This window comes from Sinocyclocheilus grahami, unplaced genomic scaffold (assembly GCF_001515645.1).
Source record: "Sinocyclocheilus grahami isolate Dianchi unplaced genomic scaffold, SAMN03320097.WGS_v1.1 scaffold1307.1, whole genome shotgun sequence".
Taxonomy (NCBI): domain Eukaryota; kingdom Metazoa; phylum Chordata; class Actinopteri; order Cypriniformes; family Cyprinidae; genus Sinocyclocheilus; species Sinocyclocheilus grahami.
In genome coordinates, this window is record NW_015506486.1 from 183,244 (window position 1) to 201,790 (window position 18,547).

Consider the following 18,547-nt stretch of genomic DNA (forward strand, 5'->3'; position numbering starts at 1 on the left):
ACGTTAAAATACCGATTCTGCTCGGAGTGAACCAATCCTTTTTTTTCTCGTTTTTTAGCCCTGCTTTATGCAATTGACCAATATCGGTATCGGAATCGGACAATAATTGTTTGCTAAAAATCGGTATCAGTATCGGCCAAAAAAATCCTATCGGTGCATCCCTAATATGTAATGTAGAAAATAAAATTAATTTGTTTGTGAATCAGAAAGAATCAACTTATAAGTGTCATATCTTTGTGAATCTGAAAGAACTGGTTCATAAGAGTCGTTTGTTTCTGAATCAGAAAGAATTGGCTCATAAGAGTCATATGTTTGTGAATCCGAAAGAATCGGCTCATAAGAGTCATTTGTTTGTGAATCAGTCTATGCTGATTCTGTTTGTTTGTGAAAACTGAAAGCTGACAGCTCTTTTGCTGCAGGAAACTCTACTGTCTATTGTTCACAGATTCGTCACTAACCAGGCTAAACACAGACAGATGTATGAACAGAAGTTCAACAGCAGAACTGTCACTTCAGCGCTGCGGTCTCGCTGACAAATGCATTGTGGGACGTTTTTGTCTCTGTGCTGTTATTAGGAGCTGAAAATAATTTGCAGTAGATTTTATAAACCTGCTCTAAGAAAAGCATTAGGAATAAACGCTGTTCTAATAAAGCCTGTTGCATTATTCACTCTAGCTTGTGTTGATTGTGTGTGTGTGTGTGTGTGTGTGTGTGTGTGTGTGTGTGTGTGTGTGTAGATGAAAAGGTCTTCTTTTTAAGGAAGAAAAAAATTTTTCTCGTGATTTTTAATCTATTTAACTATTAGCATATTGAATATGATATATATACTTTATTATATCCAATATGATAAGTGTGTGTGTATATATATGCATACTGTATATATAATATATATTTATTTATATTAAAAAAATGTAAGTTTGTCTTTTTATATATATTTCTGATTAGTTTTTTAAATGTCAGTTTTAATTTAGAAATTTCTGTATTTCAACTTCGTATATGAAACCATGATCCGCACTCGCAAAAACAGTCTTCTTTTTACATTTTATTATACATTTATCACTAATAGGGAAAAATCACAAACATTTCGGCTCAAGGCCTTCTTCAGTGTGTTAAACAAAAATATTAATATTACATTATACTAATAGTAATAGTAACAATAATAGTATTTCAACAATTTCAAGCATTTTTTCATGTAGTTTTTATCTTTTAATTAGTGCTGTCAATTGATTTAAAAGAAATTAACGAATTAATCGCACGTATTTCCTGAATTGAATCGCGATTAATCCCACCTAACATTAAAGTTTTTAAATATACTTTAATATTGAAATAATTTAACAGTACGTCTTCTAATTAATGTACAAACAACATAAATATAGTACATTTTTATATTTATTTAACGTCATCTTTTTTTAACACCGAAGGCCAGTATCACTGATACCAATATTACTGATGTCTCTATAAAATAATTTTCCCCATAATATTTAACCATTGATTATAGCCATTCAACATTACAGTATAATTGAGTCCTATCCATTTTAACATTTATTAGACTTTAAAAAATAACAACTTCTAATTTAAGTGAACTTAATACAATCTTCACATAAACCCATTATAATAAATGTCATATTTTTACCTGTGCCCTTCAGCAGAAATATACAGAAATTTAAGTTGTCAAACACTCAATTCTAAATTAAATAATAGAGATGAATCCTTAAAGCTTTAAAAGTTATTGATTTCCTCTTTTTTTCTTTGATGAACAGACATCACACTCTCTTAAAAATAAAGCTGCTTCACGATGCCATAGAAGAACCTTTTTGTCTAAATGGTTCCATAAAGAACCTTCAACATCTGAAGAACCTTTCTGTTTCACAAAAGCTTCTTTGTGACGAAAGAAGGTTCTTCAGATTATAAAAAGGTAAGAAAGAGATGGTTCTGTAAAGAACCTTTGACTGAATGATTCTTTGTGGAACCAAAAATGGTTCTTCTGTGGCATCACTGTGAAGAACATTTTAAGCACCTTTATTTTTAAGAGTGCAGCAGTTGGATATTAGGTTGTTTTGGCTGCTATTACTTTAAGAGTTGCCGCTGCTGAACGTGACTCGGATCTGACACTCATCGTATTTTCTCTCGACTCTCTTTAGTCTATCTTTTCTGACCCACTTCAGGTCTTAAAGTCTCTACTAATGAGCTGACGAGTTAAATCGAGTGTGTAACATGAGGGAGACAGTGCTGCGGTACTACAGGACTGTTTTAAAAACCATTTCAGAGACATGTTCTTAAATCTGATTCATATAAAAAATATAACATGCATGCACAGTTTAAAGGCAGCTTTAATCACCTTTTTGGTAACTTCATGAGTTAAGTGACCACGACATTGCATGCACGTAGTTTATTTCGTGCTTTGATATGAAATGATAAAGGCTATAGTGCGCGCCGGCACAACTGAAGATCTCACGCTGTGGCGCTGAGGTGAAGCTGGAGCGCGTGTCTGAAACATCTCTGATTTGATGTGCTCATAAAGACGATCTGTGACTAAATAAACTTCTTGACAAGAAAACAGAAGCAGCAGTTGTGAGAGGGGTGGCCAAGCCTAGCCCCGCCCCTGCGTTAATTGCGTTAAATATTTTTAACACGTTAAACTGAATAAATAAATAAATAAATATCGCACAAATTTTGACAGCACTAATTTTAATTCATCTTTATTTCTATTTATTTATGTATTTCTTTAATTAATTATTTTCCCTGGGAACCCATGACCCATGACCTTGATCTAGAACATTTTTATTAATTTTTGTATTGATTTATTCAGTTATTTATTAACTTATTTATTTATTGTAATTAGCATTAAATTTAACCTGAGTTTCGTGTTTTTTAAGGTTCCTAACTGTTCCTAACTACGTACTAAACAAAAGAATATTATATTTCCAACATGTTTTGCTTTTTATTTAAAAAAAATGTTGTCAGAGAGCTTCCTTTCAGTCAATGAGAATGTTAATTCTCTAACAGTTTTAGTTATATGCAATAACAGCACTGGAACCTTCTACAGTGAATCATATGTGTCTTGTTTATGTGGAGCTGCAGCATTTGACGTGTGATGCACATGGAGTGTGATTTTATCCGTCTTCGGTCTCTGCAGATTCACGGATGCGGGCGTCAGTAGCGGTGTCCTCGTTCGATCACTCCACGCCATTTAAGAGACCGCACTCCACCATCTCCAACAGCAGCTCGTCCTCGTCCAGCAGCCAGTCCTCGTCCTCTCTGCTGAGCTCTCTGAACCTGCACCTCCATCCGTCCCTGAGCCACTGGCCCTACGACTGCATCGAGGAGGACGAGCTCGAGCACGACTCCACTGTCCAGTCCTCCACGAGTGAGTCATGTCACACTGAAGACTGGAGGAATGATGCTGAAAATTCAGCTTTGATCACAGCAATCAATTACAGTTGAACAGACATTCACATAACAGCTATTTTATATAGTGGTGTGAAAAAGTGTTGGCCCCCTTCCTGATGTCTTATTTGTTTGCATGTTTGTCACACTTTACTGTTTCAGATCATCAAACAAATTTAAATATTACACAAAGATAATGCAAGTAAATACAAAATGCAGTTTTTAAATGATGATTTCATTTATTAAGGGAAAAAAGCTGTCCAAACCTACCTGGCCCTACGTGAAAAATTAATTGCCCTCTCCTGTTAAATCATGAAAGAACTGCAATTAAGCACATTATTTTAGAAAGCTGAGTTAAATTTCACTAGCCATACCCAGGCCTGATTACTGCTGGAAGCTCCTGTCATCAAGTCAAATTCCTTGTGTGTGTAAACATACTTGTTAATAAAGCTCTTCTGATTCTGATTCTGATTCTGATTCTGATTCTGATTCTGATTCTGATTCTGATTCTGATTCTGATTCTGATTCTGATTCTGATTCTGATTCTGATTCTGATTCTGATTCTGATTCTGATTCTGATTCTGATTCTGATTCTGATTCTGATTCTGATTCTGATTCTGATTCTGATTCTGATTCTGATTCTGATTCTGATTCTGATCTCGCTCAAAAATGACCATTATATTTTTCCTATTTAAAACTTGACTCTTCTGTAGCTACATCGTGTACTAAGACCGACGGAAAATGAAAAGTTGAGATTTTCTAGGCCGATATGGCTAGGAACTATACTCTCATTCCGGCGTAATAAGCAAGGAACTTTGCTGCCGTACTATGGGTGCAGCAGGCGCAATGATATTACGCAGCGCCTGAAAATAGGCCCCAGCTAGGTAACTTCCATTAAGCCTATTTTCAAAGTGAAGTGACATGTGGCCAAGTATGGTGACCCATACTCAGAATTAGTGCTCTTTTTTTGCACTTTGTGTTTACCCATCCAAAGTGCACACACACAGCAGTGACACACAGCAGTGAACACACACACACACCGTGAACACACACCCGGAGCAGTGGGCAGCCATTTATGCTGCGGCGCCTGGGGAGCAGTTGGGGGTTCGGTGCCTTGCTCAAGGGCACCTCAGTTGTGGTATTGAAGGTGGAAGAGAGTGCTGTACATTCACTCCCCCCACCTACAATCCCTGCCGGTACGAGACTCGAACCCGCGACTCTCTAACCATTGGGCCACGACTTCCCCAATAGTATAGTTCCTAGCCATATCAGCTAGTATATAAATATCGAAAAATATAGAAACTCTTTGGTAATTTTTTAGCGAGATGCTAATGGTCTAATCAGATTCAATGATCTATGCTAAGCTACAGCTAAAAGTGCTACCGCCAGACCCAGAGATCGGCTGAATGGATTCGAAAACGGTAAAACTCACTGTTTAACCTCTAGGGGAGTTAGAAAATGAGCCTGTTTTCAAAAATAGTGGAGTGTTCCTTTAAGTCGCTGGAGTATATTTGTAGCAATAGCCAAAAAAACATTGTATGGGTCAAAATTATCGATATTTCTTTTAATGCCAAAAATCATTAGGATATTAAGTAAAGATCATGTTCCATAAAGATATTTTGTAAATTTCCTACCGTAAATATATCAAAACTTAATTTTTGATTAGTAATATGCATTGCTAAGAACTTCATTTAGACAAATTTAAAGATGATTTTCTCAATATTTAGATTTTTTTGCACCCTCAGATTCCAGATTTTCTAATATTGTGCGATCCTAACAAACCATACATCAATGGAAAGAAGGATTTTTAATGTTTTTTACAGGAGTCTCTTCTCCTCATCAAGGCTGCATTTATTTGATCAAAAATACAGGAAAAAAATTTATATTGTGAAATATTATTATACATTAAAATCTCATTTATTTCTGTGATCAAAGCTGGATTTTCAGCATCATTACTCCAGTCTTCAGAGTCACATGATCTTCAGAAAAGTGCTGGAAACTGTTGCTGCTTCATATTGTTTTGGAACCTTTAATACTTTTTTCAGGATTCTTTGATGAATAAAAAGTTACAAAGAAGAGCATTTGTTTAAAATAGAAATATTTTCTAACAATATTCACTACCGTTCAAAAGTTTGGGGTCAGTACATTTTTATTCTTCCTTTTTTTTGAAAGAAATTAAAGCTTTTATTCAGCGAGGATGTGTTAAATTAATAAGAAGTGATAGCAAAGATTTATATTGTTAGAAAAGATTTATATTTTGAATAAATGTTGTTCTTTTTAACTTTTTATTCATCAAAGAATCCTAAAAAAAAAAGTGTTGCAGTTTCCATAAAAATATTTGTCAGCACAACTGTTGATAATTCTAATAATAAATCAGCATATTATACTGATTTCTGAAGCGGCTGTGTGGTTCTTCATATTTAGTTAGTGGAGTTCATCTTCAGTCTAAAGTCATCAAGATCTATCGGATGTGTTATCTGATAATAGAGTCTGTGGTGGGCAGAAGGTGTACATGAACAGCAGCTGTTAAGACAGGAAGTGTGAAACAGGAAATGGGCCCCTTTCACGGCTGCTGTGTGTTCTGTTGACTGAAGCCCAGCGGTTTCACTGGCCAACCGAGACAAAGATCGTCTGTGTGACACTAAAACTATATCAGATCCTTCTCTTGTTATTAGACAAGATTCTGTCCAGTTCCTCTTCCTGTTCCGTCTCAAAACAATACAATATTTCTGATCGTTATATTATGAATTGGACTTGCTGTGACGTTTCATTAGCCCTCATAGTGTGTTTTATACTCAACAAGGCTGCATATATTTAGTCGAAAATACAGAAAACTGTGCTGCACTATACTGTTTTGTATTTAAACATTTTAAAAGGGTCACAAGATCCTTCAGAAATCATTCTAATATGCTGATTTTCTGCTCAAGAAACATTCCAGATTATTATCAATGTTGAAAACAGTTGTGCTGCTGAATATGTTTGTTTTTCAGGATTCACAGACGAGTAGAACGTTTAATAGAACAGCATTTATTTGAAATAGAAATCTTTTGTAACATTATAAATGCCTTTACTGGCACTTTTGATCAGTTTAACACATCAATGCTAAATAAAAGTATTGTTTTTTAAATAAATAAATTATAGAAATGACTGTAAATAAAGAAATGACTCCCTTTTGATCAGTTTAATTCATTCCTTTTAAGAGTATTAATATTTTTGATTAATTAAATAAAAATTGTAAATAAACAAATTACTTTCACTTTTGATCAATTTAATGTGTCCATGCTAAATAAAATTATTCATATTTTTTAATAAATAATATAAATTACTGTAAATAAATAAATTACTGTAACTTTTGATCAATTGAAATCATTCTTGCTGAATAAATGTTTTAAAATTTTAAATAAAATAAAGTAAATTACTAAAAATAAATTGTCACTTTTGATCAATTTAATGCATTCTTGCTGTATAACATTTTTAAATGCTTTTAATACATTAATAAAGTAAATTACTACAAATAAATAAATTACTGTCACTTTTGATCAATTTAAAGCATCCTTGCTTAATAAAAGTTTTATTCTGAATAAATTCTATGTAAATAATGAATGTTTCTGTAATAGTTGTGTATAGCTGAGAAGGGCTGTATGTAAGTGTTGTGTTGTGCGTCTGCAGTGAGTGTCCAGCATCATCCTGTGTTAGTGATGGAGAGCTACACCTGTGACGGAGGCTCGTCTCTGTCCCCGTCTCCACCCGAAGTCTCGTCCTCCATCCTCTACCACGCAGAGCAGGAGCTGCAGAGTCAGAGCAGCACGTTCATCACAGCGGTGAGAGAGCAAACCCACACGCTCATGCATAACCATTACTAAAATGAGGGAAAAAAAACATTAGGCCTTGATTGAAGATTTATATATTTTAATTTGCATGTAAACTTTCCATTCATTTGGATCACACAGTTTTAACAAATGTGACATTGGACCACAAAACCATCATAAAGGTTTAATTTTTTGAAATTGAGATTTACATGTCACATAAAAGCTGAATAAATAAGCTTTCCATTGATGTGTGGTTTGTTAGGATCGGACAATATTTGAAAATCTGGAATCTGAGGGTGCAAAAAAATCTAAATATTGAGAAAATCATCTTTAAAGTTGTTCAAATGAAGTTCTTAGCAATGCATATTACTAATCAAAAATTAATTTTTGATATATTTACGGTAGGAAACTTACTAAATATCTTCATGGAACATGATCTTTACTTAATATCCTAATGATTTTTGGCATAAAAGAGAAATGTATAATTGTGACCCATACAATGTATTGTTGGCTATTGCTACAAATATCCCCCAGCGACTCAACACTGCTTTTGTGCTCCAGGCTCACATATAATAAACTTAATCTGATGCATATTTGTCAGTCTTACAGAAATGAAACTGGTCAGATTTCTCTAATAGTAATAATAGTAATAATAAACTGAATGTGTTTTATTTGTACAGTAACCAAGTTTAGGTATTTATCATCAATAAATCAAATTTGTTTAAATCTCAAACATTTTCACTAATTGAATATCACTTGTTCCACAGCTAGACATACATTTTAACCATGTTCATACTGAATTAATGAATAGGGAAATGAATAAATAATAGGGAAATAAATGACTTGCTAAAACAAATACAATTATTATTAAATTTAGTCCTGAATTTTTGTATTACATTTTCCCCTTTTATTTGTTATTTTCTTTAGTTCTCTTTAACCACATTTTTTATTCTTTCATTTAATTTTATTCTATGATGTTGTTTATTATTCAGGGTTTAAACAAATAATTGAAATAAAAAAATAATTGAAATAATGTAACCAAAATCAAATGGAAGAGTTAATAATAAACTATGCCGTGATTTTTTATTTTATTCATGTATTTATGAATTTATTTATTTTTCAGAAATCTGACCCGTTTCATTTCTGTATGACTGACAAATATGCATCACATTGAAATGTATTTGTTTTTGTTAAAACTGTGTAATCCAATTGCATGGAAATTTCATATGCAATTCAAATACATCAATTTCAAATGAAGGCCTAGATATTTTTTAAGTTTACTGGTGCCAAGCATCACTATTTCAGACATGTAACTGACGTGTTCTGCAGCTGTTCTTCCTCTCGTCGATTTTCTAACAGTAGTTTCATCTGACGTGTTTGTTTTACCAGAGCAAGACTTCAGGTCTGTTAGGCCTCTCGACTCTGGTCTGAATCAAACGCTTCAGATCAGTAAGTAACCGTATGCTTCCTGATGACGCTCTCAGAGAAACCCTTTGTGTTGAGCTGCATGTGTGTGTTGGGCTTCAAGGGTCCTCCTGGTGCTTCAAGCAGTGTTCTGGGTTATTTTGAGCTTAATGTGACAGTAACGTCATCCTCAGTGAGTCTGAACGTGCTGAAACACATTTACAGTAATGCATTTACAGTGGAAATTTACATGCACTTTTAAGTTGCTTTAGTTTATCAATAAAAATGTCTGTTGCTTTAGCTGCAATATCATCCTTTTGAGGTTGAAGCAATGGTTTTGCATTACTCTCTCACTGAGGAACGAGTTGACGGCATTGTCATGTATCACATGTGCGATGCGTGCACTTTATGTTGAAAATAACCGTGCGATGCACATGCACTGCAATGCATGTTGAAGATCCTGTGTGTCGAGTCTTATTTGTGTCGAGACGTTTTGTGTATCTAAAGCAAGAAGGCTTTTTGAGAAAAATGAGTTGCATAAATGCTGTGAAATCATGCAGCGAGCATCGCTCACGCAGACGAATGAGCCGGGCGGTTCCCTGCAAAGATGCGTTCACACTGACAGCGATTCACAGCATTTTCAGTGACAGCTGACCATGTGAGAGCGACTTTTGACAATACATCAGTATCGCCAGATTTTACTATACATTTGGAAACTGTAAACATTGAGCAGAAACTATGGCTGCACAATATTGTAAAATAAAAAACAAAAAAACAACTGGCATTGTGATATGCAGAAAAGCTGGATTTTTTTAGTTTTTCTGCAATATTGGCGATATGAATATATTGTTTTTTTCTGCAGTATTTGCGATATGAAAAATACATGACTCTTTTTTGCAATATTTGTGATATGAAAAAATACGGGACATTTTTTCTCTAATATTGATATTACAACATACAGGATTTTTTTTGCAACATTTGCAATATGAAAAAATACAGGAAATATTTTTCTGCAGTATTTGCATCATGAAAAAAAAATCGGGGTTTGTTTTTTATTGTGAATTTTATTTTTTGTAATATTGATTAAACGAAAAAATACTGGAAATGTTGTATTTCTTTCTGTTTGTGATATCAAAAAATGTTTTTAAAAAAGGTAATTGTGAATTTTAGTTTTTCTGTAATATTGATGATATGAAAAATACAGCATTTTTGGTTTTCGTTTTTTCAATATTTGCACTATGAAAAAAATACAGCAAATATTGTTTTTCTGCAATATTTGCGATCTGAAAATGTTTTGACCAGATGATTTAAATAGCTATATTTGGAAAGAATGAATAATTCTAGAATGAGTGAGGCTAATTCGTTTTTTAAGTGCATCTGCATAGTCTATAAAAATAATTTTAAGAAGCTAAAAAATACTTTTTTATTGTGAAGAGTTTTGTTTGACTATAAAATTACATATTTTTATTATGATTATTGTTAAATACAAATATTAAACAAAACAAAAAGAAAATAAAAAGATACAAAGAGTTTTAAAATATACCGAAAACAAAGAAAATCAAAAAAAGTGTTGAAAGAAAATCAAATCTCTTTGTAATTATTATTAAATAAAAATCTTCAACAAATTAAGATACCTATTGCAATAATGCTATTGTTAAAATTAAAAAGTGAGGATTTAATAAAAATAATACAGTTGTACAATGAACAATGCATACATGTGGGCAAATCTAGTTGTCTAATAAATCTAGAATTAAATATTTTGAATATTATTGTCTCTTTGACCAATTGCTTTGGTTACTCTTTTGTAAGTTGCTAAATGCATAAATGTAAATGAACACGATTTGGCTTTTGCATATACACACACACACACACAGGTTTGTTTTTCTGGTTTATGGGGGACTCTCCATAGGCGTAATGGTTTTTATACTGTACAGACCGTATATTCTATTGCTCTACACCAACCCTACCCCTAAACCTACCCCTCACAGGAGACTTTCTGCATTTTTAGATTTTCAAAAAAACTCATTCTGAATTATTTATAAGCCTTTTGAATTACAGGGACACTCAAAATGTCCTCATAAATCACCTTCTCGTTGTAATACCTATGTCATACCCATGTTATTATACAAATTTGTGTCCTCATAAACCATATAAACATGCACACACACACACACACACACAAACACACATGATAGCTGTCAGTGTAAACGGCTCTTAATAAATATCAAACAGTATCAACAGTGACTTGCACATCAGCTGCGTCACAAAACTTCTCTTCTTTTTCATTGCAGCTGTGAATCCTTCGAGACGGACAGCAGTGTTCGGACAGACAGAGATCAAATGCACTGAGACATTTCATCATATTATCATTTCATAGACTGATAATCGTCCAGAGAATGATGAATATGAAAATATGAATTCTGACTGCATTGCTGGTACGTTACAGGACCCAGATCACGGATCTACATTAATTCAGCTGTTATATTTTGACTCCTTTCATCCTGAGACTGCAGATTCTTCACCTCTCGACGTCTGACTCAGTATTTCTGATTGTACAAATAGTTGAACAAACTGAGTTCTGGCGCTGCTGATAAAATCCAGACATTGTTAATAAAGATTGAGTCCGACATTTTACCATGAAAATAAAAATAAAACTACAGTAATTCAAATCAAATTGAATTTTGTAATTTATTAAAAACTCAAGTGCTCAAGTAACAAAGAAATACGCCCTTTTGAATTACATTAATTCAGTATATAAATGTGAAAATATGTACAGAGATATAATATTCAGCTTTACAGCTAATAAAACAAAATAATAAATAAAGCTGTCACCATTTTAAATCACTGTTTTGGTTTATTCAGGACTGCGAACAGGTTCATCCTGACATTAGATCACGCCATCACTGCTTATGATCGCGCTTCTCTCTGTAAAACCAGTATATGAGCACCACAGCGATGATCATGTCCATCAGAGTCACACACAGCACCAGAACCTCCATCTGCAAGATCAAAACACACACACACACACACACACACACATACACACATACACACACAGACACAGACACACACACACACACTTCATCTTTAGCTGACAACAATCTTTACATCAGACGAGACCTGCTTTGAAAACTTGAATCAATAATTAAATTTTAATCCTACAGGATCAACTTCATGAAGTCTGTAAAGCACATATTCAGGTTATATTTTACCTCACAATCAAAAGAAAGAAACATTAAATTATATTTTGCAGAAATGTCTATTTTTAAGATCATTACCATTTTTCCACAAATTCTCACTGTAATGCAATGAAGATATAATACATTATTTAAAAGTATATTTTTAGGTTTATTTATGCATTTTAATAGAATTTATTGAATTGCCTATAATTTATGCTCATTTCACTGAATGCTCATTTTCCCATTGTATTACAGAAATTTTAATATGCTTAACTGTCATAAAATAGCATCACAATGCAAAAAATATTAATTGTCCTTCAGATAGGCTTGATATTCTTTATGCAAAGTGTATTTTATAAAATAATCTATAATAATTGTAATAATTTTTCATATTATAAAATAAAAAATCAAAATAAATAAATTATAATGAAATACATAATACTTTGTTACAAAATAAAATAGTGTATATATTAACAAATTATTTATAATGTATTTCATCTAAAAAAAAAAGTATTATAATATTATATTATATAAAAATATATATAATTTTTCCTCCACTTTTGATTTTGACCTGCTTGTGTTTTTCTGAGATTCACACAGTTTGTATTTGGTATCTTTCAATCATTAAAAATGTTGACATATATGTATCTATTACTGTCCCATTTGAAAACATGTTTTATGCATTTAATAAAACTCGATGCAAAAGAGTAAATGTGAAGGACAAATGTTCATAACTAGAGGAATTCTTGATTATTATTATTCTACCTTGTTCTGGATGGTATCTCCACCTGGATGAAGATCAACAATCAGGAGAATCGTTCCGATCCCAGACACGAGCAGACACCCGATGTTAACGATGAAACAAGTCTGGAACAAAAACAAGAACGACCGCTCGTACTTTCCAGAAGCTGAATTAATATTATTCAGACACACACACACTAACCTGTAGAAGCTCAGGGTGTTTGTACAGAAGATTCGACAAGATTCCAGCGAAGACAAACTGCAAGACAAACATCAAATGATGGTTACATCAAATGATCCCCATTATTAATAAACATAGCGATTATTTTCAGTGCTGGGGTACGTTACTTTTAAAAGTAGTGCATTACAATATTGCGTTACTTCCTTAAAACAGTAACTAATTACGGTACTTAGTTACTTTTTATTGAAAGTAATCCGATACGTTACTTTTGCGTTACTTTTTAAATCTGGGCGGGGCTTGCTTGTTTGCTTTTAATATAAAAAGTTCTATTTTTGGCAAATATAAAAGCCCTTTCACAACAAAAGCCTCAGGCTGAAGAAAATGTAAACTCACGTCTGTACAGTATACACAGAAGAAGAAAGTTCAACACTCTTCAGCATTAAAAAAAAAGAAGAAGAAATGTTAGTTTATCTTGTGTAATTGTGGATCATCGAAGGTCAGCAGCAAATTGGTTAATAAAATGGGATAAAATACATAAAGGATATTTGTATTATTTAACATATTTAATTATTGCAGCTTTGAGTCATATTCTGAGTTGCTTTTAACTGTTTTTATTAATTTTGAGGAAAACTAAATCAGATTTTTTTTTGTGTGAGTGAGTGAGATGAATTAATGCATGTTCACATTTATTAAAGTAATGTGTTACTTTACTAGTTACTTGAAAAAAAGTAATCTGATTACGTAACTCGCGTTACTTGTAATGCGTTACCCCCAACACTGATTATTTTCTGTAGCGTTTGTGAAATGTCTCTATAATGTCTCAAAATCTCAATTGTAATAGATTATAATGAACATATTCCTGCATGAACTGCGAAGAGAAATATATTGTCAAGCATTTATAGCAGAAGTAATGAAGCTCACCATGATTCCAGTAATGATGGGAACCCGGAATAAAGTCAGGAAATTAAGATTGATCCCGAATGACGCGGCAAATACGACCCCGATCCCAAAACTCAGGATCCCACTGGACGACTGAATGGCCTACAGATGAGCATAAAGCACATTTACTAGATACTTCATTGAGACATCATTTTTCTTTGCCAGCTTGGAACAATACATTTTACTTTAACAATAACGATACTTTTACAGTAAAAATTCTACATGATCGGTTTGACGGATGCTCTGAAGAGCATGTCTTGGTCATATTATATTCCAAAATCAAACAAAAGAAAAAGGAAATTATATTTTGCATTAAGCTTACATTTAGGATTATGTTTTTTTGCATTGTGACATTTTAAAGAACGTTTCGACACAAATCCTCACCGTTAATGCAATAAAGATACTTTATTTACATTTTATGAATACATTATAAAAGTTTATTTATAGGTTTAAAGTATGTTTTTAGGTTTGTTTATATATCCTGCGAGACGTTTTTGTACTGTATTTAATTTATGCTTTTTTTTCAAATAAAAACCCCCATTGAATTACAGTAATTTTTATATGCTTAATTATGAAAATAATGCAAGGAATCTTAATCAAATTCCTTAATCAAGCACATTTTCTTTATGCAAAATATATGTATTTTTAATTTAATTTAATTTATTATAATTTTACAAATTTATACAATGTATGTTCTTTTTTTAAGCATATTTTCCATGAAAATTTTTACTGTAATGCAATAAAATATTTATATTTTATTATTAATGCATTTTTTTTATTATATAATAATAATTCGTGTAAACCAAGAAGAAAAAATAGTACTGGTAATTTTATGGACATTTCCATTAACTCTAAACCTCAAAATACAGCTAAGAAATATACAGCACATTGTGCCCTAAAAATGGTAACATCTAAGTTAACTGGTTTCACTCGAGTCAAAAATATTAATAATGCTGAATCAACCTAAATGCATTAATCTATCCCAACAAAACTAACTTTTTTCAGTTAAATTAAGCTTTTTAAGGCAACAAACTGGGTACTTTCTTTTATTTCTCACCAAATATTTCTGACTGTAACGCTAAATCTAACGTCAGCCTTCAGCCTGTTCTCACTTTGTGCACCTAAAATCAAACACTTTTAATGAAACAAAAGCTCCTAGCAATGCTCTAGCAACCACTGCTTGGCCAAACGTTCATTGGCTCTCAGTGGAGCGCTCATATAACATCAGTGAGTCTCACGGCGCAGGTGGCCGGTCCCTTCCTGAGGAGCCGCTGCAGTGCCGGCACGGGGCCCGGCAGAACCTCACTGGCCCGGTAGTACTTGATGAGCGGCCCTTCATCATCACCGTGTCTTCCTCCCGCCGAGTCCTCGTGACTCTGAATGTCCATCTCAATATCTGCCCTGGCCATATTCTGACAATAAACACACATACGAGCCATAAAACACACGAGAAACCGATCAGAATTCATTCCCACACACACATATTTCAACAGTCTACTGATGGCAACATTATCCATTGCTTTAACTTCTCAAAATAATCAATATCAACTTCATTTTTTAAGTCACAAGATTCAAGACACTAGATTTTCAGTTTAATATAATTTGATTTGCACAGCCAATTTGATTCAACTTTAAAATGTGAAAAAAGTTTAAAAGTCGCATTTTTTAACAATGCATTCAAAGAGATTTTTACCAGAACAAAACTGCATTTGCATCTGCTTTCTGTTGTGTATTTCATTAAAATATTGTAATCAAATATGGAGTAAACGCGTGAAATGAATTTAAGTTTCATGTCTGTTTGTAAATATGCATTAAATCCTCATTAAAATGTACTGTAAAAATTATAGAATTAATAGGTCAGCATGTTTTTCTATTACTTTAACTCATAAAATTACATTTCAGTATAAAAAGGCCTACTTGATTCAACTTAAAAATTTGAAAAAAGTTTAAAAGTTAAACATGTTTAAAAAGTTGTAATTGATTTTTACAATGTATTCCGAGATTTTATACAAGAAAAAACTGAATTTGCATGTGCTTTCTGTTGTATATTTCATAAATATTGTAATCAAATGTGGAGAAAATGCGTGAAATGAATTTAAGTTTCATGTCTGTTTGTAAATATGCATTAAATCCTCGTTAAAATGTACTGTAAAAGTTATAGAATTAATAGGTCAGCATATGTTTTTCTATTACTTTAACTCATAAAATTACATTTCAGTATAAAAAGGCCTATTTGATTCAACTTAAAAATTAAAAAAAGTTTAAAAGTTAAACATGTTTAAAAAGTTGTAATTGATTTTTACAATGTATTCCGAGATTTTTACAAGAAAAAAATGCATTTGCATATGCTTTCTGTTGTATATTTCTTTGTATTGTAATTTATTGTAATCCAAGAAATAGGTCGACATGCATTTTTCCATTACTTTAGCTAATTTCAGTTTAATAAAAATAGCATTTAAGTTGCAATGACTTGTACAGCCAAATTGATTCAACTTAAATCAATCCGCAACTGATTTTGTTTACAGTGCCAAAGAGATTTCACAAAATAGAAAGTACATTTGATTCTGCTTTTTGTTGGATATTTCATAAATATTGTAATCCAAGAAATCAAATGTTGGGCAAAAGCAAATAAAACACATTATGAATTGATTATAAGTTGCATGAAACCCTCATTAAAGTACATTCATGCATTTCGTTTAGGAATCTTACAACGTTCTTCCTTTGAATCACCAACCATTTTAATTTCCTAAACAGATCTGGCTTTAATGTTCAGTCTTATCATTATAACATAATCATGCATCTTCTGAATACATTCTAAAAAAAAATCAGTAAAATACATATAAATGCAAAGTTACTGAGCGTCTTACCGAGTTGAGTCTGTCTTCCGTGTTATAGAGCAGAGAAGATCTTTTTTTCTTTTGATACCCAAAAACCCACTTTCATGTGGTTGGTCAAAAAAAAGAAAAAGGAACTGTGATGTGAGAAGTGCTGAAGTGAGCGTTTGAGAAGAAACTTCTGCTATCTGAACACACAAACCTGCAGAAGCTCTTCATCTGGACTTCAGCTCACTCTCCAGCTGGTAAGACATTTTAACACTAAAAGACTCAATGAAAACAACAGAACCTCATGCTTCTAGATGAACAGAGTGAGATTCAGAGATTGATCGAGATCTCAGGCTCTGTGTGTGTGTGTCATTAGATCTGTCAGATAACTCAATCTCTGTTTATTTACTGTATTATAAGTTGCTGGATTTACCCCAGTCTTCCTGTACGCACAGATAAAACACTCTCTCTCTGGGCATTCTGTAAAGTGTGGGTGGGATTGGGGTAGGTTGACTCACTTTTCATACTTTGTTGAATGAAATTCCAACATATGAGTACATTTATGACTAAAATGATGTGTGGAGTCTATTGGCACAGTGTTAAAAGACGAGGAGCATCTGCTCGGACTCATTTATAACATTTAACCTCTTTAATTATGTTTTTTACTCAAACAAACGTTTGAACTGCAGAATATTGGTAAAGTAATTAGAGAGAGAGAGAGAGTGTTTTAAAAACATTCCCATTATTTCTGAATGCTTTCTGAACATTCCAAAAGTGCAGTTTTTTAAACGTTTTTCTTGTTTCTGCGAACGTTAGTGAAAACAGGATTATTGTTAAAGGAAATGTTACATTTTAGAATTTTGCAAACGTTATGGGAACGCTACTTTTGAATGTTCTCTGAACATCCTGAAACAAGTAAATAGTAACATTTGAATGACGTTAAAGTTACATTTGAAAAAGTAGCAACATTTAAGTAACATTTGATTAAAAAAGTTCCATGGATGATATATAAATACGTTTTTTATGTTAACATTTTGAGAACGTTATTAAAGGCCAGATAACTTGGATTGAACGTTTTGTTAAGGTTACTGGAAGAACATTTGTTTATAACTTTGACTTGAGCAAAGCTCTTAAGATTCTCTTCTTTTTCAATTACGGGCAACATCTCATTACTAATAAAAGTAGTAAATAGTAACGTTTAAAAAACATTAGAACAACATAAAAATCATGTAAGAAAAAACATTTGCTGAAGGACGTATACATGTTTTGAGACCATAACTTGTAATAAACGTTCTGTTAACATTACTGGAAGAATGTTTGTTCATAACTTTGACTTTTCTTTTCTTTTCAGTCACAGACAGCATTTTGGGAACAACTAGGCCTATAGGAAAACAAGTAGTAAGTGATAACTTTTTTTAAATGTAGCAGCGTTTAAGTAACATTTACAAATAAAAATCCTTCCTTGAATGATGTATAATTATAGCGTTCTTGTGCTAATGTTGAGAACGCTATTAAAGACCAGATCACTTGGAATGAACATTCTGTTCATGGCGCAGGCATTTGGACACACTTGTCGATATTGTTATTGATTGACATGTTTTTCTCCAGAGAAACATGCTTGTGGGGCTGAAGGTGGTGATCGGTGTGTTGTGTGGGTTGGAGTTGATTCTGGCTCTGATTCTGATCTATTGGGAGAGTAAAGCCGTGTGCCGATCTCACTTCAACACTCTGGTAATTTAACATTCTGTTTGAAAACAACAAAACATGCGGAACAATGTTCAAACGCACTGAAATCTCTTTTATTTGTCTTTGTTTCAACGCAGCCCTTGATCACCATCAAGCAAGAGGTTTGATCAGATGGGTGAGATCGAGCTGAACTGTAATGACATCTGAATTGAATGTGTATATAAATGCTTGTTTAATGCCTTTTTCTGTAGCTCATCTGGCGCTGCAGTGTCGGGGTCATGGGTTTGATTCCCTGGGTGTGAATAGATCAAATGTTTAGCATGAATGCACTGTAAATTGCTGTATAAACATGTTTGCCAAATGCATAAATGTAAATGTGCCACAAGTTTTGCTCACTAT

At 32.8% G+C, this 18,547-nt stretch overlaps 1 protein-coding gene and 1 pseudogene across 1 annotated transcript; one reads left to right on the plus strand and one right to left on the minus strand.

The window, feature by feature from the left end:
- The first annotated feature begins 3,126 nt into the window (after positions 1–3,126).
- On the plus strand, positions 3,127–11,281 carry LOC107569063 (pleckstrin homology domain-containing family G member 4B-like). Its single transcript, XM_016255064.1, has 3 exons — positions 3,127–3,367; positions 7,057–7,208; positions 10,892–11,281. Exons 1-3 carry the CDS (start codon positions 3,145–3,147, stop codon positions 10,895–10,897), a joined length of 381 nt encoding a protein of 126 aa, XP_016110550.1. The 5' UTR covers positions 3,127–3,144; the 3' UTR covers positions 10,898–11,281.
- A 185-nt stretch (positions 11,282–11,466) lies between these two features.
- LOC107569061 (uncharacterized) lies at positions 11,467–16,572 on the minus strand (annotated as a pseudogene).
- Positions 16,573–18,547: the final 1,975 nt, after the last annotated feature.

Excerpts from the sequence above, each read along its gene's own strand:
- LOC107569063 (XM_016255064.1), top strand. The coding sequence starts at position 3,145 with ATGCGGGCGTCAGTAGCGGTGTCCTCGTTCGATCACTCCACGCCATTT. Across the intron at positions 3,368-7,056 it reads CACTGTCCAGTCCTCCACGA|TGAGTGTCCAGCATCATCCT; the intron begins GTGAGTCATGTC and ends GTGCGTCTGCAG.